At 39.6% G+C, this 25,000-nt stretch overlaps 1 protein-coding gene across 1 annotated transcript in view; it reads right to left on the bottom strand.

Annotated features, from left to right (window-relative positions):
* ROBO1 (roundabout guidance receptor 1) overlaps window positions 1-24,266 on the bottom strand; it is a 393,037-nt gene extending 368,771 nt beyond the window's left edge. Inside the window, exon 1 of the mRNA XM_057696916.1 lies at window positions 23,220-24,266. Coding sequence (XP_057552899.1) covers window positions 23,220-23,274 — 55 coding nt within the window. The 5' untranslated portion in view covers window positions 23,275-24,266. The remainder of the gene's footprint in view (window positions 1-23,219) is intronic.
* Window positions 24,267-25,000: the final 734 nt, after the last annotated feature.

Here is a 25,000-nt window from a genome sequence, read left to right as displayed (position 1 = left end):
TTTGTTAGGATAGTCTTATCTCAACAAAGGGCAGGCATTCAGGATCTATAGTTTCCCAATCTCAGCAATGTTAAACAGGGCTTTAAAAAGAACTTTCAATTCGAAATACTGAGTAAATGGGTTCACACAGCATGGATTTTATTGCAGACCAACCTAATTTTCACATTTTCCTCTCTATAACAAGCAAGTCATTTGTTCTCTGCACTCATAATGGAAAGAAAACAAGACTTCCTTTGTTTGTGTACATTAACTCCATGCTGTAAAAGTCATTCAGTCAAGCTTCACTATACTTTCACCTTTAAACCCTAACCTGACTTATAACAATATTTGTAGCCTCTACAATTACACTGGTTGAACCCAGACGGAGTTAATCACCCTTCACTGTCTCAGTGAAACGTATAATGACCTACCATTTAATGTGAAACCATTAAAATGCTAGAAAGGCCAAGGATTCACATCACGTGTTTATAAATACCTCGCAGACATGAATCCATACATTCAAGCCACCAGAACACTTTTCATGTGACACTTGTTTAGAGAACCAGATGGAAAATAATGACTGCTGTACACTCAAAGCCAGAAGTGTCTATTCTGCTGGTTTATATAGTGCACCTTATACTTTTAACACTGACATAAATTAATTCCAACAAATTCCATCTGCAGCTAAAAATAAGAAAATCAGAGTTGGGTAATTCACAATATTTTTTCCTTTCCAGAGCTTCCACACAGGGCAACTCTACCAGCAAGAGCCTTCATTTCTACCTGCAAGGCATGTTCCAACCCCTTCCTTCAGAACTGTTACCCTGCACAAGTCCGGAGGCCCCGGCTCTCATCACACTTGGGGACTGTGATCTAGGGCCTGGTCATTCACAGCAGCATGAACAATGCACCTGAAATTGTGCAACACAGAGGCCTAGACCACTTCTCTCCATCTCCCTGGTACCACCTCAGGCTGAGCTCCCACCCACCCCCGTCTGCAGCATCCTCTTAAACATCCTTCCCATTTCCACTCTTGCCTCTATAATCTATCTTTCCAGAGCTTGCTGAGTAATCTTTTTGGTTTTTAAAGCAGATCATGGTACTCAGAGAATGATAAGTGCATCCTTACAGGACCATGTAGTTAATTAATAGGGCAACACAGGCCTTAGGACCTCAGCATATACAACATGAGTGGAGGGTACCAGAAAACCAGGGTGCAGCAAGACTGCCTCAATCCAGCTCCAAGTGACAGCTTGCACATGTGAGGAAAAATGTGAAGTGATCAGACCACCTAATTTTTCAAGAGAAGCTAGAAATTTGGATTTTCATGTTCAACTACAATTTTTAAATTTGCCTAAAATTTTAAACAATGTGAAATAAGCCAAATATCCTTGCCAACTGGCATAGGACACTGTTGGGTGATGACATTTTATAACATTCTCCCCCTTTATACTTGGGCAAAACACCCCTTCTTTTCCTCTAATTTACCAAGCTTTTCTTACCGCAGATCCTTAGCTCTTACTTTTTGCATGTTTTTTTGCATTCATTCTTATCCCTTAGATCTCAGCTGAAAAGTCTCCCCTTCAAACCTTTCCCTGCCTATGCTATGTAATATAAATCCTCCTCACAAGTCACTATCACATTACCTCGTCTAGTGTTTCTTATAGCGTAGCTCCTCATGAACGAGGATTTCAATAAGTCGCACTGGTAAATTTAGTCTTGTAAGCAATGGCCTTCTTGATATACGAATGAAACCCACTTTCAATAAAAATCAATACAGAATATGCTAAACTGAGCCAGTAAGACAGATACACATACACACACACACACACAACTTTCAAGCTTCATTACTTCATAAAAGCACACTGGCAGGCTGACTGGTTATTGTTTGTTCACTAAGAATCTACAATAATTTTCTGCAAGAAGAGAGAAAAAATACTCTGTGTGTGTACACATGTGTGTGTATATATATATATATATACACACATGCACACACACACACAAGTATATAGTGTGTGTTTATACGTGTATGGTTTCTATTGAAATGGTTAATAGGCAAGTAAACATTAACCTACCTCAATGTGGTTCTGCCAGATGGACTCTGTGAGGAGTCCCCTCATGTCGGCATAAGGCACTGGTTCTCAACTTGAAGTAATTTTTTTTTCCCTCAGAGGTTTGGCAATATTTGGAGACATTTCTGCCTCTCACAACTAGGGGGATGCTATTGACATCTAGTGATATAGGCCAAGCAGGCTGCTAAACATCCTACAAGGCATAAGACAGTCTCCAAAAGAAAGCATCATCTGGCTCAAAATGTCGTAAGAGCTAAGGCTCAGAAACCCTTAAGTTACCGTCACTCCAATTTTGCCAAAAGAAGTAAGAACCACCTTACAGTTTTGGTTTGGGGAGGCAGGGAATAATTTTAAACTAGTTCCTCAATACCACTGTAAATTTTTTTAAAAAATATTGTTTAATTGACTGTGAGCACGTAAGTTCTATAAGGGACCAAAAAAACACTTGCTGTTTTGATCTTGGTTTACTCCTAGAACAGTGCCCAGTCCCTTCTAAGCCTTCAATAAAGAATAAATAAATCTAGTAGCAGTGATCTGTTATTTTATGCTTCACACTGGCCATGTATCTAAATGTTGGCTGAATAAGTGAAGCATTCAGGTTGAACTAAAAAATACTGTTGCGTTCTAGGCATGTATAGATCAAGAAAAAAATTCTCTTTGCCCTCAAAGTATTCAAAATCTGACACTGGAAACGTAATACAACACAATATATTTCACACATTCTTACAATAAAGGCATACACAGACTACTAGAGTAGCATAGAAAAGGGCCAATTCACCTAGACTTGAAAAATTAGAAGACAGCGTGGAAGGGATGGTAGTCCAAAATGTCCTTCTAGACTTGATGCCTGGCTTGCCTTATATGAGCTGAGTACTAATTAGGCAGAGGGGTAGGAGGAAGAAACAGCATTTTCAAAGACACGACTCAAGAAGCTGGAAAGGGCAAGAAGTTTAGCATTGCTGGGGTAAGTAGGTGGCTTTTTGCAAATAAGTGGAGAAACACATTAAGGCTCTACTATGTGAAAACATAAATGAATTTCTGTCTTAGTATCCACTGGGCCAGACTTCTCAGTTTCCTTCCCACTAAGAGATTCTGTGAGCCTGTAATTTCTTCATTCAATTACCGCATAATGGGCCTGCCCTTAAACACCTTTCTTCATAACCTGTTTTTGATACACTTGTTTCCAGAAAGTCTTTCTGAATCCATATAGCATGATTATGAATTAAAACTGTAACTTCAAAATTAGAAAAGTTTGTTATTCCAGGAGTTCCCCGGTGGCCTAGTGGTTAGGATTCTGGGCTTTCACTGCCGTGGTCCAGAGTTCAGTCCCTGGTTGGAGAGCTAAGATCCCATAAGCCACATGGAGAGGTCAGGAAAAAAAAAAAAAAGTAAAGAAAAACTTATAATTCCAAAGAACAAAACTTATGTAAGATCATACATCAGCACTCCTGCAACCTGGGGTCCTTTGGACTAGGGCTTTGTCTGAATCACTTTTGTATTTCCAGTGTTTATCCCAGATAATGTTGCACGGTGATTACTCAGCAAATATTTGTGGCTTCAAATTGTAACCTGACTCTACTCCAGACTCCATGTTTTTCCTAAATCAATAGTGAATATTGAAATTGCAATGTACTCATCGAAGGATAAACTTGTTCAACATTGAGATTCAGAAATGAACATTTCCTTTAATGTTCCCTTTAATAATACATACCTCTAATCTTATGTACAGGTTCACATTACTGTATCTAAATAGTAATAATAATAAAACAGGCAGGAAGAACTCATTTTATTTTAAATCCTTCTCTCTGTCTCCCTCCTCACCTTCTAGCTTCTCATAGGAGAAACTTCTCTTACCACATATACTAAGGTTTCTCCCAAAACTATTATCTCTAAATTAAAGAATTCCCTTAAAATCCTTTTTTTTTTTTAGCATTTCAGGCATTGTAAAATGCTGATGTGGAAAACTCACTGGCATCATAAACTCAACCTACCAAGGTACAAATCATAGTGTTTCCTCTGTACAAACTGTTCCTCCCTTATGACTGAAATCCCTGCTGCCCAGGGAGTCATCTAAGAGTCACAAGAAATCCATCCATCTTGCATATGTTCTACCAATTCTTTCTATTCCTTCTACTGTCCAAAAACTCTGTATCTTTCCCGTTTGCTTCATTTCCATCAGCCCTGTATTTATGCATCATCTCTCCCCTTCTCCCCTTTATTTTTTTTTTATACATTTTTTAATTTATTTATTGGCTGTGTTGGGTCGTCATTGCTGCGCATGGGCTTTCTCTAGTTGTAGTGAGCAGGGGATACTCTTCATTGCAGTGTGTGGGCTTCTCATTGCGGTGGCTTCCCTTGTTGCAGAGCACAGGCTCTAGGCGCGCGGGCTTCAGTAGTTGTGGCACACGGGCTTAGTTGCTCCATGGCGTGTGGGATCTTCCTGGACCAGGGATCGAACCCATGTCCCCTGCATTGGCAGGCGGATTCTTAACCACTGTACCACCAGGAAGTCCCTCTCCCCTTTATTATTTTAACAGCCTTCCAAGTCTCCTCATGGCCTGTAGTATCCTGCCCATTTAATCCACTGTCTGTGTCACCGGATGGGAGATCTTTCTATCCCACCCAAGAGAGCAGGTTCTTCCCTACCTAAAAACCTTTCCTTTGCCGCATAATGAAATCCAGTCTACTTGGCATGGAATAAGAGAAGCTTCATATTCTGACTGTCAGTTTATTCTTACAGGTAGCTGATCTGCAATTAACTCCAAACTATTTCTGGTTTCTCCAGCATCTAACACAATTTATCTTGTCTTTGCGTACACATTAAGTGTTTTTGCTGCTTAGCCTGAGGGGCAAACAAGCAGAAGAAAGGATATTCTTCAATATTTATTTCACTTATTCTTTAAATACTCCCTGACCCTAGGAGGAAGTATGATTTCCCTTCTTGCACTTCTATTACCACATATGTATTTTTCCACCATATTCTAATTATTCATGTATCTTTCTCAATTATCAGATAATATGAACTCTGTGTGTAGGGACCATAACTAAATCCTTCTTTGGATTACCAGTGCCTAGAAGTCACTCACCTATAGCAGGTGCCCAGTAAAAATTCTTTTGAATGGCAAATATCCTAAAGAACAGAAAATTGCACTGCATCCTTTATACCCATCTATTCATGAATGAGTTTCAGTAAGGCATAAAACAATTTTTAAAATTCCCTTTTTTAATAACGTGAGGTTCTTGAATTCTCTAGATGTTTCTCTACAACCTCAAATATACAGCTCATCACTGTAGATTCCTAAAAGAAATAAACATTTAAATCTCTCTCCTTAGCATTATTCAAGGCAAACCCAAACACTGTGAGTTCTTTACTACTACATTTATGGAAAAAATTAACATAAAGGATAGTGAAAATATCAGATAACATAGCCTTAATTTTCTTTCAATTGTAGGAGGATTTGTCAGTTTTTCAATAGATATACTTTATTTTTTTTAGAATGCTGAAACGGTCAGTTCAGTCTTTGTCCATTAGACAAGTATTTTCTGACTACCTTCGACGTGCTAAGTGTGCAGCACCTATTGAGGGTCCTAAATTCTGTAATACAGTCATGGGTCATCCCTCTCAGAGATGTGAGACTATTGTAAACAGCAGAATCTGAATAATCATGAGACTAATTAATACTGAACCTGACACAGTGCTTTGAATAAGAGCGTACAATTCCTTAACACAACATTGTAAAGCAACGACACTCCAATAAAAATGAATAATAAAAAAAGTATGTCTCATGAGACCACCTGAAAAAAAGAGTGTACAGTTCCTTTAAGAGGGTCTGTAAGGAAGACAAAGCAGCTTCTTGAGAAAGTGACTGTAAGCACACGTCAAGCAAGCAGCAGTGACAAGCACACAGGGAATACGGGGCCAGGGGTGGGATGACATAGAAGAATATAAAGGGGGACGTGCCACGCAGCAACTAACAGCAACAGGATGAAACAGACAGATGGCACCTTTGGCCAGGAAACCTCCCTACAACTCTCCCCACCCTCTTCAAAGTTCTTCCGATGTTAGTACTGTCAATCGATACTTAATGAGCATTAAATACCATTACTCCAATATCCTGCTGCTTTCCCAGAACACACACCCATACGAAGAGATACAAAGAAATATGTATAAGATTTATGTGTGTTAAGGTTTGGAGGTAAAAGTTCTATACCTAAGTTTGATCTATGGTGAGACTGAGATGATGTCTTTATTGAATCACCTAAGCACCATAATTTACAACTTGTCTCGTCAATGGACACACCATTTTATCTCATCTTATTAAACACATACACACACACACACTAGGTCTCAGAAACTTAGTATTGGTTAGAACTCCCAGTTCATTTCTATATCACCTTTTTGGACTTTGAACTTCTACTACGTATTAAATACTTCTAATGAGGAAAATAATGCCTTTTCCCATTTAAATCTCAAAACTCTTCAAGGTAGGTATTATTACTATCAGATGAGGACACTAAGGCTTAGAAAACTTAAGTAATAGAACCAAGTTCACATAGTTCGCTACTATATTAACTCTATTTTCTTCTTTTCTTATATTTTTGATGCTCTGGCATCTGGGGCCTTGCTGACTGGGCGAGACGACCTCTCCTAGGGTAGTCAATTACCAGAGATGGCAAATGCTCGCAAAAGAGCATACTCTTCAAACACAGACCAACCAAGCCAGGTTCCACATGCTGAACTACCTCCTCCACCTGGCTCTTATACTCCAGAAGGCAGTATTCCTCTGCCCCAATCACCCCAGGGCCACATCCCCGGTTAGGGACCTTCCCTGTAGCTGACAACCTGCTGATGTCACTGAAACTATTCAATTCTACATCTGCTCAGCTTTCATACCTTGCCTTACTCATACCTTCCTGTGAAAACCACAATAAAGCCTTTTGCCCAAGCTCTCCCCCTCCCTCCTTCTGCCTCAACCAACCCTCCCCAGGTAGAGAAGCCCCTGCATGGCAGCCTCTGCCTCTCATTCCTTGGGAGCTGTAAGTAAAAACTTCATGACCGTCACGTCTGTGTCTGCGTGTCTTGCCATCCCTGATATAAACACATCCTGGGTACGTTTTAAAGCAGCTAGCGTTAGCGCCAAGATGAGAGCACAGTCAGCCACACACAGAATGTGATGTCATTATTTATTAAATGAATGAATTCCTCTAGAGGCTGAAAGCCTACCCACCTAATTATTCTAAAAATGACACAACTCCCCAAATGTATGTCAATGACTCATCGAAAAATCAGGTCCTTGTACCACAGCATTAATGCTTCTAATTTGGTTTTTGGTTTCTTGAAGGAAAGCCTGAAGTAGTAAAGAAGGAAGCTAGATTCAAAGAACATTTTTAACACGTGAGGTTACTGGTACTCATTTACCCACCGCACCCCCGCCCCCAACTTCAAATTTCACGGTCCCAGTTTGGTCCCCCATATTACTCAGGATCCAAAATGGCCTCACCCCTCTCCATTCCTGACACTTCCCAGGGTCTGTCACCATCCCACACTCCAAAGGAAAACTTCCATTCCCCAAGTGCTAAAGAGCTGAACTCCAAGTAAAAGAGGACCTTTAATCTGATTAAAATAATTCATAGTAAATGGCAAATCTCTTAATCCTCTTAGAGGCATGAACATTTTTTTTTTTAATTCGGGAGGGGAAAGCAAGTTGATATAGGCTCTAATTGTTGGCATTTTTGTACAGCATAAACAATAATATATCCTGCTATATTCGGATAGAAATGGCTATCACATTGGCATGGCAATCTGCCCCAAAATCTGTCTCCAACCTATCAAATTAACCCTGAATTTTTTCTTAACAACATTTACCCTTCTTCTGCTTGTTTGTTTGTTGTTGTTATTTTAAAGTTCTGGTGAGAGGTCTTAAGATTTGGAGGGATATCTCTGCAGGGATAATTTTTATGTTTAGGGTTTGTAGGGTCTATACCAAGCAACTATCATAAACTAGTTTCTCAAAAAAAAAAAAAATCTTGATAACAATGACCAATTGGCAAAACAATAATAAAAACAACACACTTCACACTTAAATAGACATTAGAACATGTCAAACACTGCTTTAAACACTTTATATATATTAACTTTAACTTTCACAGCAACTCTATTATTTCCATTTTATTGATAAGGAAACAGAAAAGTGAGATAAGCTATTAAGGTGACGCAGCTGGTGAGCAGTGAGGCTAGATTTCAAACCTCTGTATTTTAACTGGGAAGCCCATTCCCTTACAATCACTAAGCTCTACTGAAAGACACGCCGATTAGGAAAAACCCTGGGAGAGATATTCCAGCTCACTGTGTGGTTCCTAGGTTAAAAACTATAGAGTTTAAATTCTGGAAGGAGCCCACATATCACTATTTCAATTCCTGCTTTTTACAGGTGAAGAAACTAACTCATTCATGGCATGGTGAAAAGCTACCTAATGGCAGAAGTCTTCAAAGTCAGCAACAACGAAGGCAATCCAAGTCATATTTTTTTCCCTCACTATCCTACAGTTAGTGCATAGAAAAATCATAGCAAAACCTACAAACTCCAAGCAAAGGTAGATATTCAAAGTCCTATCCCATCCATTTTTGCAGGATCTGGTAAATACAAACTATTGAGGTTCCCATTTATAAATTATTTACAAACTTGGCAACTCTGGTTTTTCTTCTTTCCAATTACTCACATCTCTGTTTCTAAAAGAATGAAATTTTATCCAGGAATAAGAGGCAGTATTGATTCCTTTTATAACTCCTGTCAAAGCAAAGAAATTCATGTACTGAATCACTTATCAATTCACTGAATGTGTCTGTTGTAATAGTTAAGGAGATACAGACCCTCAGAGTTTGAAAGGACACCTAGATAAGTAAACTTAATAGAGCATGCTCATGGGCAAAGTCACAGTTTTGTAGAGGGTGCGAGGGAAACACGTAAGAAGTACATCAAATCTATACTGGGTGAGTGGAAAGGGTGGCTAAGGGTTTCTGGAGGAGTAGACACCTGAATTTATTCAGTAGGCCAAAGAGCAGTTGGGGTGGGGAAAATGGGAGGGAAAAGGAGAGAAAGGAATGAGGAAAAAGGAGACAAAGGAATGGGTCTAGACAGAGCAGTCCCACATAGAGGAACAGCATTAGAAAAGCCAGAGGGATAAGAGGCTGAAGTTGATTCACAGGCAGGGAACCCTAATTAGGCAGGTGGGCAATACAATGAAATCAATCATGCCAATACCTCCAAAGACAAGGTACTTTCTCCTAAGAAAATAAATCAAACATCACCTTTCTGCAGTTCACAGGAAAGGAAGAGTCTTTACAAGGAAAGAAACAGGGGGAAGAAATAGACAATAAGAATCAACCAGGCCTGGGCAAATTAGCAACTAGGTTTTCATTACATTCCTTTAAGGCTGCAGTTCTCAACTACAGAAATAATTCCCAACTAAACGTAGAAGTCATGGCTGCCCCTTTAAGGGATGAAGAATCCATTACTATTAGCAAAATATTTTGTCCAAGCATCAAATAATGCTCATCTTTAAACATGCCTCCCGTGGACAATGAAATGGTGGTGACGATTTTCCAGCTTCAAATGAATCAGCCCTCACTGCTCAGGGCACATTACTGCTTCTGACCTCGTCCCCTGCCCCTGCCTTGACCTCCTCCCACTCCAGCGTTATTCCCCACCTCGTGCCTGTGAGCATCTCATATTATCTGATAGCTGTGGTCTGGAATTTAGCATAAGGAGGGCTGCCCCTGATAGATGTCTAACATGAGTATTGCTCCTAATGATCCCCAGTGGGACTCTGCCATGTTCTTCCAGCAGCAGGAGTCGTTGGAAGACAAAAAGAAATTCTGTGCACTTTACACTGAAACATCATGAAGACAAGAAATTTCTACATATAGGGATATTTTACTTGGATTTAGTAAGAAATGACCAGTTTGAGTTTTTGTTTTTTTTTTTTTGAAGAGTTAACAAAAGTTTCTTCATATGTATTTAGCTTTGCAGGATATCTCGAACACCTGAGCAAATTATCCCATTTCTATGTTGCCTAAAGAAGTCCTATAAATGTTATTTTAGAAACATTTAGGCACGATGCACAAGGTTTCCTCACAGAAATGCTAGATATGCTCTTGAACACCGTGCATAAATCAATATTTTTAAAATTAAATAACATTTTCACTGACAAATTATTTCAGAGATGCTTTATTTTCATTTCTCGTTAATATTCAATTGGCAATGATTACTGGCCCTTTAGATGAAGCTTTTCTCTTGATGATATTTCTGTCAAATAGCTAATGATCTATAAAACAAATAATAAAATATGGGAATCTAAATTTTAGAAAGGAACCTGCAATACATACTTGCAGAAAGTAAAGGCTCCTTTGCAATTCAGCCTCAGCCCCAGTTTTATTTTTATTTCTTCCTTAATGTAAGTTCTCAACCTGTAATTCATATGCAACACAGTGGTGTGTCTCTTAATAGCAATCAGCACATCTTTAGACTTCTGTTGCTAATTTCTTTTCTTATTCAAGAATATATTTATTTATTCAGTTCATCAGGGACTCTTCACTCATCAAAGGACTTGTGGTTTTGTTTTCTTTGTTTGCTAGCTTTAAGACAAAAGAATAAACAAAAACAAACTGATCACTTTGCCTGGCTTAACAAATACAATTTGTAAAATGTAAATAACTCCGAATAAGGGCAGATGCTTTTGGTTAAATAAATAAGCCATTATGCATCCATTTGGTTAGTAACAATGCAGTAAGGATGGCCAAACACCAGAAAAGTAAAAGTTTCTAAAACGCTGAAGATACCAGAGTGAGGGGATAGCAATGTATTAAGAGTAGGAATACACAGCAACAAATAGGTCAGTGCTATATGGGACTGATGATGTAATATTGCAGCTACAAAACAATGACCCGTGGGCCACATTTGGTGTGAGGACTTGTTATTGTTGTTGTTGTTGTTATTATTAATTTAGACCTAATTGTTCCCATTTATCAGTTGGAAGGTTTTACTTTAAAGTATAGATTTATGCCTTTTCTCGAAAACTCTGAAAGTTTGTCTATATTAAGTCCACACATCCCCACGGTAACATCCAGCCAACCATCCCTTGGACCTGATACAGGGCCTTCCTTACACAGGCCCTGTACTGGCATTTCAGTTTTCAACCATTATAAAGAGAAGAAAAACGGAATCTCACAAATTTCATTTTGTTTATATTCCCTGCTAAGAATCGTGACTTTAGACCAGGAAAGGCAATTCGAAGATGGTTCAGTGGTAAATGAAGGTGGGAAGAGAAGTATCTAGCTTATTAATATATTTTAAATCTCCTGATCCAGAAAAGCATTACATCCCAGGGTGCTGGTAGAACTTTTAGATGAAATGAGATCTTTATTTGAACCCTAGGAAAAAGTTAAAAGTTATCTAGATTTTTACTAAAAAAAAATACAGCATGCTACACTTTAGGACATGACAAAATATATATTAAAAACAACAACAACAAAAGAAAACAATAAAGGGAAATGACGCTTTCAAATAAGGAAAACTGGAAGAAAGCAGGGATTTTGTATGCGGAGAACAGAAAATTTAAAAAGAGCATAACTGTCTTCAAATAGTGAAATAGTTTTATGTAGAAACTAGACTGAGTTTACCATGGGTAGTTTGGAGGGTAAAAGAGAGTCCAGTAGGACAAGAAATAGAGTTGAGTTTTAGCTTAATTAATGAGGAAAATTTATACAAAAATTATAAATGGAATCTTCTATATGCTATGAGGAGATACTTCCTGTCACCAAAAGTAATGAGGGTAGGATAAAGAATAGGTGTTCAGGGTACTGCAGAGAGGGTAGAAGCACAGAAATAAAGTTGTTCTAAGATATTGTCCAAATCGTTCTCTGATAGGTTAAGAACAAATAAAACGTATCACATCTAAGTTTATTTATCTGTACATTGCTACCCATACCCTGAAAGAACATGCCAAAAAAGTAAATGTCTTAATTTCTAAGAATTATGACATCAAATTTACATGTACTTTTTTATCACCTCTTCTCCATTTGGTAGAAGCTCTTTACGGTCTAAACATAGGCTCACAGGGCAGTCACGCATACCTCTATTAAATTACCTATTGGGCAATCCACCATGTAGCATAAATTCCTTAAAGTGCAAGGAATGAACTTTTTTTTTTTTAATACTTTGTTGCCTGGTAAAATTGATTAAATGAATGAAAGAATGAATGTTCCTATTAAATAGTGTCCTCTAAAATATAACAGTGTCATAAGTGAAATTCTATAACAACTAACTGTAAAATCTACCTCTTCAAACAGATTTTTTTTTTTAATTATTATTTTTTTTTGGGGGGGTACACCAGGTTCAATCAACTGGTTTTATACACATATCCCCATATTCCCTCCCTTCCTTGACGTCCCCCCCTCGAGTCCCCCCCACCCTCCCTGCCCCAGTCCTCTAAGGCATCTTCCATCCTCGAGTTGGACTCCCTTTGTTATACAACAACTTCCCACTGACTATTTTACAGTTGGTAGTATATATATGTCTGTGCTACTCTCTCGCTTCTTCTCAGTTTCCCCTTCACCCCCCGCCCCCTCCCATACCTCGAGTTCTCCAGTCCATTCTCTGTATCTGCTTCCTTGCTCTTGTCACTGAGTTCATCAGTACCATTTTTAGATTCCGTATATGTGAGTTAGCATACAATATTTGTCCTTCTCTTTCTGACTTACTTCACTATGTATGACAGATTGTAGTTCTATCCACCTCATTACATATAGCTCCATCTCATCCCTTTTTATAGCTGAGTAATATTCCATTGTATATATATGCCACATCTTCTGTATCCATTCATTTGTTGATGGGCATTTAGGTTGTTTCCAAGTCCTGGCTATTGTAAAGAGTGCTGCAATAAACATTATGGTACAAGTTTCTTTTGGGATTATGGTTTTCTTTGGGTATATGCCCAGGAGTGGGATTACTGGATCATATGGTAGTTCTAGCTGTAGTTTTTTAAGGAACCTCCAAATTGTTTTCCATAGTGGCTGTACCAACTTACAGTCCCACCAACAGTGCAGGAGAGTTCCCTTTTCTCCACACCCTCTCCAACATTTGTTGTTTCCAGACTTTGTGATGATGGCCATTCTGACTGGTGTGAGGTGATACCTCATTGTGGCTTTGACTTGCATTTCTCTGATGATGAGTGATGTTGAGCATCTTTTCATGTGTTTGTTGGCCATCTGTATGTCTTCTTTGGAGAAATGTCTATTTAGGTCTTCTGCCCATTTGTGGATTGGGTTATTTGCTTTTTTGGTATGAAGCTGCATCTTCAAACAGATTTTATCTTTTTTCCAGATCGCCACTCCTGGACGCACCTTTCTAACACTTCACCTTGCCCAACAAGATATTCTATTCCCTCTTTCAACACTCTTTGGCAACCTACTTATTCCAGGGAGAGTTTGCTGACTACATAAATCCCCTTGATCTATCAGTTCTCAAATGCAATTCTCCCTTCTCCCATCACATCAAAACATCTTTCATTCACAGACTGCCAACAATTCACTTATGTGCTTCAACATTCATTTTCCTGTCTATACGTACCAACCTGGTTGTTGTATTAAAAGCTCCTACACGTTATCAGGTAGATCGGAAACATTCTTTAAAGTGTCTAACAGCAGCAAAAGTAGACAGTTGGTTAATAATAATTTTTCATTATTATCAAAATTGATAATCTTGATTTATCTAATCAAAATAATCAAAATTGGAAGTCATTTACTGAGGAATAAATAATGTTGTTAAGCTCCATTAATAAACAAGTAGCATTATCAAATATAAACAAATGGCAGGCTGCAAAGCAATAAATACATAGAAATACATTTATTATAAAGTATATTTTAAGACAGAGTAAAATCCTTAAAGCTATGACCCACGTCTCATATAAAGGAGGGTTTTAGATGTGATGCCTAGTTTTGATTATTGGTAAAGAGCAAGGAGTTGGGGAAATTTTCAAGTTTCATTTAAGCCTATATAAAGTCATAAACCTATGGACACAGAGAAGAGGAATGTACCATCCCGTCTACACACCTGGAAATGACTTTGGGAGGCTACTGAATTCAGCTGAGAAAAACATACCTAAGAAATTACAGAAGAATCTTTAGTCAGAGGTATCTATTTAAAAGAATAAGAAGAGTGAAAGAGTAACATGTAAAAAACCAACTATATTACTTCTGAGAGAGTGTTGATTCCACTACTGTTTCTGATAGTCACTACAGCCTCTGGCAGGTTTCATTCACTGGGATCATGTTTACCTTGTCATCTGAGGATACACTTTAAAGGGACAGTAATCACAGATTCTAACCAAGTTGCTGCCTAATATATTTTTATTATCTATAACATCATATCACTAAGTACACTGGGTATTTTCAAACACACACACAAACCAAAAATTCAACACCAGCTTCTTAGAGACATTAAATGCCAGTAACAGTACTGGCTTGGCCAAAAAGTTCGTTCGGGTTTTTCCGTAAGCTGTTATGGAAAAACCCAAACAAACTTTTTGGCCAACCCCATATTTTCTATATAAAGAAATTTTTATGTACTTACCTAAATGAGCAATCATAAAACTTACTTGGACTTTATTTCAAACTTACTCCACAAACTGAGCAGCACTGAATTCCACTAGATCATGTTATAGGGCTGGATTTCTATTTCTGTGTTCTATAGTGTATAATATCAGGGTGCACTTTTTTTATAGGTTATCATGCGGCTAGCAGAAGAGGGGAAGAGACAATCAGATAGACCAGAAAAATCTATCATCTAAAAAGGAACGAAAACAGCTGGGCATCTTACAAGCTAGTTCCTTCACAAAAAGCATCTTAGCTTTGTTAAATACGCATTTTACACTGTTTCCTCTACAGTCATTTTTCTATAAGGGAACAGCGCAGTGCGTATAACGGTGAAGAGCCAAAATTCTGCGATCAGGCAGGCTGGTTTCAAAGCCTGACTCCACCACACTAGCTGACTGACCACAGTCAAGGAACTTAACTTTATTGAGGCTCATTTTCCATACTGATAAACAGGGATAACAGCAGTGCATGCCTTCTTAATGTGGTATTAAATAAGATAAGGTGTGTGAGCACTGTGCCAGCATATAACTTTATACATTTTAGACTTTATAATAATTATTATTAGAGATGTAACTATTGATTCCTCGTCCTTTAGGTTCATTGCACACAACTGGATCCATATGCCATCATTTAATTAATTACTTGTTTTTTTATCACCATATATAGATATATAGCCTAATATATATATACATATATGTATATATATCTTATGCATATATCTTACAAAATATTTAATATATATTATATATATGTATCTTACAATATATTTAATAACCATGTGTGGTTATTAAAGCATTATGTTCAATACGTCAAATGCAAAATGGTGAAAAGGTAATTTTGAATATGGGGTCCCAGGAAAGGACAAGCTCCTGGGATGGAATGTCCCTTAGCAGAAGAAAAGACCAAATAATGTAATGTATTTTGTTTCCTCTCTGACCATACTGAATCTAAATAAAAGCTATCCCTATGATGCATCTATTGAATCCTAATTATTAATTGATGAATAGGGACAATCTTGTCAGTTAAATGCCCCTCCTCTCTGTGCAGTATCCAACGGAAGCTTCTGCCTGTCTCCTATTTTCCTTCTACATGTTTAGGTTTTGGCAATATACTACTAAGTTCATTAATTTAAGCAAATTCCAGTTCCAAACTTAGTACCAGATTGCTAAGGAAATTTTCACTTCTCTTCAAATATGAGGGAGAAAAACAGATGAGTCTATCTCCCACAGGCTGTACAAGCCAGTTTACTTTACTCAGACAACTTGCTAAATGAATGGTGTGGAGACACTGAAATTACTTCCCAAACGAGGCAACTAAAGCGGTTTAAAGTTACCCAGAGGTGTGTAGTTAACACTCACAAATGTGTTTTAACTCACTTTGATATATGAACAAGCACCATTTTAGTGAAGTTTCCAAGCAATAAAGACTGCCTTTTAAATCAAGCCTGAGTAAACAAAATCAGCTTTAGATCAGCGAAACTAAAAAGTATACATTTTATTTTTCCTTTATAGAAGAACGGAAATATAGGCAGATACTTTTAGCCAAACTAAAAGTTAGTACATTGTTAGCAGAAGAAAACAAGCGCGTGCTAAAACAGAAAATATAACAGAGCATGCATGTTATTGAAGTTTGGAGATTATATTTTGAGACAGTACCTCATTAGCACCATTTGATGACAAAAGACCTTGAAACAGACAAGTGTGGCCTGATTCACTTATTCTTTGGCCCCATTTTCCTTTCAAACTCTACCTGGCATTGCTAATGACCTAAAAGGTCACATGAATGGAGAGAAACTAAAATCTGGCCTCTGTTTACTCTTCTGCTAACATCCAGCAATGAGTTTACCAAGTTGGTATTTTTTTCATAATGGTACATAAATTATAACCATACACAACATACTACAAAGAACCTGATGGTCATATAAGCACGTTTCTTGTTATGCTCATTGAAATTTTAAGTCAAGAGATCACACATATTGGAAATGATTTTTAAAAGTACCAAATGGTGGCATGTAACAATTTTATTACTCCTAAAATACTTGTCCTCACATTAAAAGAAGAATCTATAGAGCGTGAGGGATACAAACTCGGTCTCTGATATTGTCAAGCAGAATCTTTTGGGAGTAACTTTTTGGGAGAAAGTTCCAAAGGCTCCATGCTCCTTCCATGGCTGACTGGATAAGCTGAGCCTGGTTCTCAGGGCATGTACAGATGAGCTGAACATAGGCATAGATGACCCATACTGTGAACTTGATACTTTCTGAAATCCAATCAAGAGCATTTTGAGAAAGTGTGACCATGAGCTACTACTTGCCAGAAGTGCTTTAAAAATATGTTTTCTAGTAAGGAAGACTAACATGACTGAAGACATAGTTTCCCCGAGAAACACTGCATTATTAGGAATTGAAGCCTACTACTTCCTATGTGCTGCATATAAGTCACTCGACAAAAAAAGAATATATTCCCACTTAAGGCAGAACCACACGGCTCTGTTGACATTTGCTTGTACCCATTGGTGGTACTTTTAATGCTTCAATTAAGTGTCAAACTAGGTGACAGGCATTAAGCCTATAGACTATTCAGCACCAAATTCACCATCCAAGAACCTTTTCTACCATTATCTTCTATACACTCTCCTCCAAATAATAAAATAAATTAATTAAATAATCAGATATTCTTTCCCAGCTCTAAGCCACAGATGGCTGTGAACACTGCAGAGGTACTTCTCTCACTGAATGAAGTCAAAAAGATATGCACAGTCATGCTGTTCAAAATATTGTTTTATGTGTGGAACAACATTGTCATAAGATGTTTGGAAGCCAAGTAAAATCACAGAAGTAAGGGAATTTGCAGCAGTCTGTTTGGGCTTGAGGGAAATAAGACTGAGCTCTCCCTTGAAGCAAGCAACATGATACCTTCCAGCATTAGAAATAGCCTTTTGGATGGCTAAAGAGAGACAGAGAGGGAGGCAAAGAAGTGGAGATCAAAGCTATCTCCCTGTACACTACAGATAATCTTTTTTCTTCCTCTTTTTCAACAGCAAGATTGAAGGAAAGGGCTGAAGGTAGAGGGAGAAGGGGAAAGGAAACCATGCTAATCCAGAATTGTAAAGAAAGGGGGTGGCCTTTGATCTCCACAGGATGGCAACTTTATTGGCTATGCATAAGCAGTTTCCTACCAGCTGATCAACCAGGTATTAACACTCAACACCCTTCCATGATCAGTAACCATGAAGTGACTCATCTGTGAACAGCAGTCAAGCAGAAGGCTCATCTACTACTAAATGACCACCAGTGCATGCCCAACCCAGAGGGGAAGAAGCAACCCCAGGGGAAATGATTGCTTCTCCACAGGCTCTTCCCTGATAAGCACCAATTATTTGCCTGGGGACTCAGAGCAAAATCTTTCCTCAAGTGTGCCCGAATGAGGACAGCATTCATTTTTCGAAATACAACTTGGAATCCATGTGTTTCCACATCGCCAGCAGTCATTGTTTTGACTTCTGTTCAGTGTCTTTTTTTAAGCATGCCAGGAAATACAGACATGATAAAGCCTGGATGTGAGCTGGTTGAATGTAAAAACCTGATTATCTTGCCTACTGATCTAAAAATGTAAAGATCATTTATTTAATAGCAGAATAAGAAATGCCTCCCTTCCAAATTCTCAAGTGTTCAAACCACAATCTTGTTTAGGTGGATTTGGGGGACATGTTTTAAAATTTTTAAAAATGATTGAACCATAATCTTTCTTATTTTAAATCCTTCATTTCCCTCTTTCAACTAGCAAAGTGCACAGTGGTTAAGGGTTTTGGAATCAGCCTGGTCCAAATCCCTGCTCATCCATATCTCCTAACCTCTCTATGATGTAGTTTCCACAATTATAAAATAAAGTAATATTTTCATAACAATAGCACCTACGTGATAGGGCCCTTACAAGCATTAAATAAGAAAATGGTGAACTGTCAACAAATGATAGTCATATTATCATAGCAACAGTGGTAGTCATCATCATAAAGTTTCTCATGGTACCCCAGAATTTGAACTTGATCTCTTTTTTTTTTTAATTTCCTTCTTTCACTTTACTGGTCTCCTCTAAGCAAAAACATTATGATACAGAAGGTAACTACTTAGCTTTCCACTCCTCTCTATAAATTGAGGAAGTCAACATTCTAAAGTCTTATTAAAGGTAGCTTTAAAAAAAAAAAACCTAGAACTTCCCTAGTGGCTCAGCGGTTAAGAATCCGCCTGCCAATGCAGGGGACACAGGTTCGAGCCCTGGTCTGGGAAGATCCCACTTGCTGAGGAGCAACTAAGCCCATGCCCCACAACTACTGAGCCTGTGCTCTAGAGCCCGTGAACCACAACTACTGAGCCCACGCTCTGCAACTACTGAAGCCCACGCACCTAGAGCCCGTGCTCCACAGCAAGAGAAGCCACCGCAATGAGAAGCCTGTGCACCGCAAGGAAGAGTAGCCACTGCTCACCACAACTACAGAAAGTCCGCATGCAACAACAAAGACCAATAAATAAAAATAAATAAATTTAAAAAGAAAACAAACTATTTTATGAATTCATTAAAGACTCAAACTACTCTGTTGTACTACTCCTTTGTTTTAAAAATTGTCTGGTTCTTTATATACCTGTTAAACATAAAGCATACACACTGACATCACTTTTTCAAGAATCCACTTTTCAGATTTGCTTTTCGTGCTATGTGTGGTCAAAGGGTGCACTCAGATTTGGCTGCTCTATTGCCACTCTTCCTCCTCCTTTAGTTTAAAACTAGCTTAATTCTGGGTCTGTTTCTTATACTGTAGTTCTCTAGACTTCTGCTTCTGGTTTCACTTTTTTTTTTCCCTTTCTTATTATCATATTTCTTAATTTAGTCTACAGATTACCTTAGGCCTAATTTTTAGTTGAGTAACAATTTTAATTTCCTTACATTCTTCTGTAAGAAATCAAGCATGCAAGACAGTTATATTTTTGTTTTCAGAATTAAACATTTTTTAAAAAGCTAGAAATTAACATGAGCATTACTTTAGCATCTATTAACGCAGAAGATGATAAATACTCAACTACTTATGCTTTTCATTTGCAAGCTGTTATTTTAAGTTTCCTCCCAATCATATTCCTCTTGCCCAGTATTTTTAATTACAGATATATACTCAATGTAAAACAAATAAACAAACAAACAACTGTGATTATAGGTTTGAAATTTACCATTTTGTATCACTTTAATTCACACAAGAATATTTCATCTGTCAGAGTGAAGACTACAGGAAAATTTCCAGTAAGCTTACTATTCTGAGACATTTTAACTGTAAATAGCTTATGTTTTAGAGGGTCTATTATCAAGAAATAGGATGTGCTACAAGATATCATAGTATTCAGATAAGTATATTTAAAACCCAACAAGTTTATGAAGAAATTAATAAGAAATTATTAGCATTACCAAAGAATCTCTCCAGTTAGAGAGACCAGACACTCAGATAAGTGGTTCACATAGTGAAACATACGTAAAAAATTTCCCTCCCCCCAAGAGAAAAAGATCCCTCCCCCCCAAAAAAAAGGAGGAAAGAAAGAACTAGTGATTTTCCACTTCATTTGAAGTTTAGATCTCATCCTAAGTTTGAACTGAAATTCAATCACTTTTTCATTAAAAAGCAGGTTTTAGCAAATAGAGTTGAGGAGAGGAAGTCCATAAAGAAAGAATGTTTAAAATCAGTTTTTGAGAGATCACACAGATTTTTTTCCCAGTGCTACCCCATCTGCTCCCTTCACCAAAATCCAGCTCTCCATAGAACTCAGGTATGCAAACAATAAAGAAATTCACTGCAAAAAAGAAATACCTATTTTTCCAAAATCTTAGTTTCCTAGAATAAAAAGTTATATACTGTAGCATTAGGCTAATAAATAAAAGGCTACAAAAAGCAAACACATAGTATTTGATGTTAAGTATGACATCAACACATCAACATGAAGTTTATAATCTGAAGAAAACTATAGGACTTTGTTAAGTTGGCAGCCAAGTTAAAAAAAAAGAAAGAAAAGAAAAAGAAAAAAGAGCTGACAACCAATAGATGCTTTTACAGGTTAAATCTTGTTGAAGGTACCTTACCCCCTCAGTACACTTTGATTTATTTAAACTCACCACATTTCTCTTAAATACACTCCATTAACAAGTGATAGACTGTGATCTTAGGCTTGAGGCAAGATATGAAACACAATCTTTCAAGAACTTCATTCATTCCCTGTCCAGGTGTCTTAAGCACGCCCAGCTCTACTTACTTATCTGAGTTCTGTGAAGTTTTATTCAAATCAATAGTGTGGCTTTAGAACAGCACACTGTCATGAAATCTCCCTAGCAGCCCAATAATCTGGCCTCTCCAAGTTCAGATTCACTGAAGGAATGAAAGTTAGCAGAAGACTGATCAACAGTTTCAGGTTAAATAGGAGAGAGCATCTCACAAGGACACCTCTGACCCCACCAACAAAGCAGATAAGCACACCTATCGGAAAAACTTAGGTTTATTAAAATCACCACTAGCTTCAGTGGAAAATTAAATTGGAAAAACAAAGCCAGAAATCATTTCAGCTCTAAGATTATAAATGCTGTAATATTTATATTACATCTAAATTACAAACCTCAGATACTAAGTACTAATCAAATTATTAAATCTGAAAGGACGGTACACACACTCCAAGATATTTCTCCAAGTGAAGACAGAATTTGCACGCGGACGCGACCAGCTTTCAGTGATATCCTATTAGTGTGACCCTATCTTTAATCTACAGCCATGATAAAATGTCCCAACATATACAAACTCAGCTCAAACAGTGACTAATGACCATTAATCCCCCTATCTTCAGTAATCTGCCCCTCCAGTCATTCATCACACTGACACTTCACTTTACACACGTGAATAAACTTTAACCCAGAAGGTGAATCAACAAAAATCTCAAAGGTATCTGAAGCTGTAAATTAAACTGGGGGGAGACGCTGCAAAGAGAGACAAATAGAGAGATCAGATCTGAATGTTTTTGATTTGCATCCTTGGCTGGTCGTGGGGGTGGGGAACTATTCAATCACTGAGATCTGCAAACTAAGAAAAAAACTACATTAGAGAGGGGAAGCTGGCAGGAAGAAGAGGTGGCCCCAAAGAGTCTGTTTAATCTATTCATCCTTCCACTGTGACACAGATGAAAACTAAAGTTTTCTGTTTTCTTCAAAGGAGTAACACTTTAATGAATTTCTCATTTAGTTTCATTGGAAAGGTTCCTTTTAGTCAGAAAGCATATCTCGTGGACTGAAGCTAATTTAGGGGCTTGCTTCCTATCATTTAGCTGGGGTGTGTTTTTCTTTTACATATTTCCTTAAGTAAAATCCTTGCTTAAAACATAAACCATAGCCATGGACCACAAAAAGCTCAAACCAAACTTTCAAAGCTGTTTCATAATCATGGAAATTGAGTGACTCTAATCTATAGGCCCTGATGCAACTTGAAGCTCAGTACAGGACTATAAAAAATTCCCTGGGGTAGTGTGTGTGTGTGTGTGTGTGTGTGTGTGTGTGTGTATGTGTGTGTGTGTAGGCCTGAAATTGGATCCTTGATTGAAACCAGAATGTACCAAAAGGAAAGAAAGAAAAGTTGAGTCGTGGCTCTGTTCCCCCACAGTAAAAGTTTCCTAGGGAGGGTAAGAAAACTATCTGTAAACGTGGATGCAGTGTACTCCTAGGTCAGCCGTATCCCACTACAGGAGGATACGTCAGATATCCCACGTATCTCATCCTTCCAACAGTTCATATGAAGTTTCAGTACTATTTGATGAATCCCCAAAATCCTAAATTCAGCCTTCTGTTTCCCCTTGCCAATGAAAATTCCCAGGCAACTAAGCGGTCCCTTTCAGATACTTGCAACCTCTTGTTTTTCTTCTAAACTCAGCCAGGCAGAGGGGCTAGTTTATATCCTACCGTAAGAAGGAGTTATTTCCTGACGTTTCTTCAGGATCGAATTTAATTACAGACTTTCGTTACATAAAACAACTACTAATAACCCCTTTGCTCGGAAGAGGAGGGGCGAATTGGAGGACCAGGTTCAGGAATCCTGGCGTGTTTCTGGGCTACAGCTCTCCCAGCGCACATCTCCCTTTCCGAGGGCAGCAGCTGAGGGATGAAACTCACTTGGGCTCATCCACAGGGCCCAAGCTCACCGCCAACCGCTGCCTCTCCCACCCTTGCGCTAAGCCGTGCATTTGCCCGGAGTGATCTGGGCGTGCCTCGAACTTGGCAAAAGGCCTAGGTCTGCGAAGAGGCTTGGAGGGTCTTGGAGGAAGAGGGAAAGGCGACAACACAAAGTAGGAACCAAGAACCTTTTCGTTTAAAACTCCTGCCAGGGGTCCGGCTGCTCCGAGCTTAGAAGGGAGAAGTCACCAAAATGCAGTTCAGGGTTGATTATGAAAAGTGGAGAGGGGGCGTGCAAGGGGAACGAAGGGTGAAGAAAGAAAGACGCGGGGTTACCTGAACAGAGACATATTAATCCAAAGAGGTAAAAGTGAGCAGGCTCCGCGATCATTGTCCTCGGGTGAATCCTGCATACAGTCTCATGCCAAGAGGAGAGAGCAGAAATGGGGTCCCCAAACTTATGAAGTCACACACCACACACACTACACACAAAGGCTTAATATAAGCAACGTAGGTCAATCCGCCAGGAGTTTTCAGGGCAATTACTTGTCCACCTTTCCGGACGCTTGTCAATATCTCAGAGTCCTCTGCAGACGAAGAATTCCAAGCTTTGCCTTCTCTGGCGCCAGGGTTTCCGAGGAGGCTCGGCCACTTCCAAGGACCATCCAAAGCGAACAACAAAGAGCCGAAGCAGAAGCGCAGCGGTGCGGTTTCCTGCCTCCACGATCTTGCCGAGCCTCCCGGCGTGCGCGCCCACACTGTGCGCCCGAGCGCCGCGGCGAGGGCCGGCGCGGCGGCGGCAAAGTTGGGGTGTGAGAACGGATGAGGCAGGGCCGAAAAGTGCTTCTCCGTCTTTAGGCGAGCCCAGTCAACAGCTGGCCACCCGCGCCGGCGGCAAAGGCAGCCAAGTCAGCGGCAGCAGCTCGGGAGGACGGGCACAGGGTGCCGGGGGTGTGCCTGGGTGACTCCGCGCGCTGGAGGCGAGCAAGGGGGCGGTGCGGCGACAGCGGTTCCCTGGGCGGGCCCTTGTTCCCATCACTTGGGGGATGCCGAGGGCACTGAGGACGGCAGCAGGTCCGCGGACACACTCACGCCTCCCGGGCGGCCCCAGCCCAGCGCGGCACCACTCACCATCCCTCCGGCCCCTCGCCCACGGGGGCGTGCGCGCAAGGCACCCCAAACTCTCCGCCGCTGGGACGCTGGAGCCTAAACTTCCAGACGGTGACTGCCCGCAGCCCTGGCTCCTGATAGCTGCAGAGAGGCAGCTCCTGGACCTCCCCGGGGTGGCGGAGAGGGGCCAGGAGGATGCTGCTGCGGGTGGGAGAGACGGCCGCCGCGGCTCACCCGAGCTCCGCCGGGACCAGCAGCGTGTGAAGTTTCTGCTCTCACGCTGCCTCCGCTCTGGCTCGGTTGCTTGTGGGTTTCCCCTACAGTCCCCGTGGCTCCCAGTTTCCTCCCTCTCTTTCCCGGCCCGGGAATACTTAAAGGGGCCGCGCGATCCTGTCCATGCTTCACTCTACACTCTCCAGACGCTGGTCTGGCAAGTTCTGCTCGTTAATATTTCCATCCACAAGCCAGGGTGCCCGACTGCGCCCTCAGGTGAGAATCAAACTGCACAGGATCACAAATCCGAGCGAATGGGAACTTGGCTTGTTTCTCTCGCCACCCCTGGCTCCCCTGCACCTTTCTCCAAATGGAACCTCCCAGCCAAAGACTTCAAAAATCCTCTTGGTCCAGCTTAACCTCTTCCCTACCGCTTGCAGTAGTTGGAATAAACTCTCAAATAACTGTCTTCACCTTTCCCTAGTCCCATTAAAAAAAAAAAAAAAATTAAATATGGGCAAACAAGCCTCTAGGACAGGAGGTAGAGAAATAACTAAGTAGAATATATAAGGAGATGGGCACTATTACAAAAGTCAGTTTCTTTTAAATCGTAGTTGTTGAGGCTCCTGTAGAAAGGCTACCCAACTCGAGGGGCACAGGGGTGGGCCATGGGGATTTTTTTTGGTTTTTTGGTGGGTTTTTTTGTTTTTGTTTTTTTTGTAACCAAATGCCTCTCCTTCAACTTCATTGACTTTCCGTATGAGAATGCTAACAATGGAGAAGTAACCAAGAAA

This window comes from Hippopotamus amphibius, chromosome 10, assembly GCF_030028045.1.
Source record: "Hippopotamus amphibius kiboko isolate mHipAmp2 chromosome 10, mHipAmp2.hap2, whole genome shotgun sequence".
Lineage (NCBI taxonomy): Eukaryota > Metazoa > Chordata > Mammalia > Artiodactyla > Hippopotamidae > Hippopotamus > Hippopotamus amphibius.
This window is presented reverse-complemented; position numbering and strand designations above follow the sequence as displayed.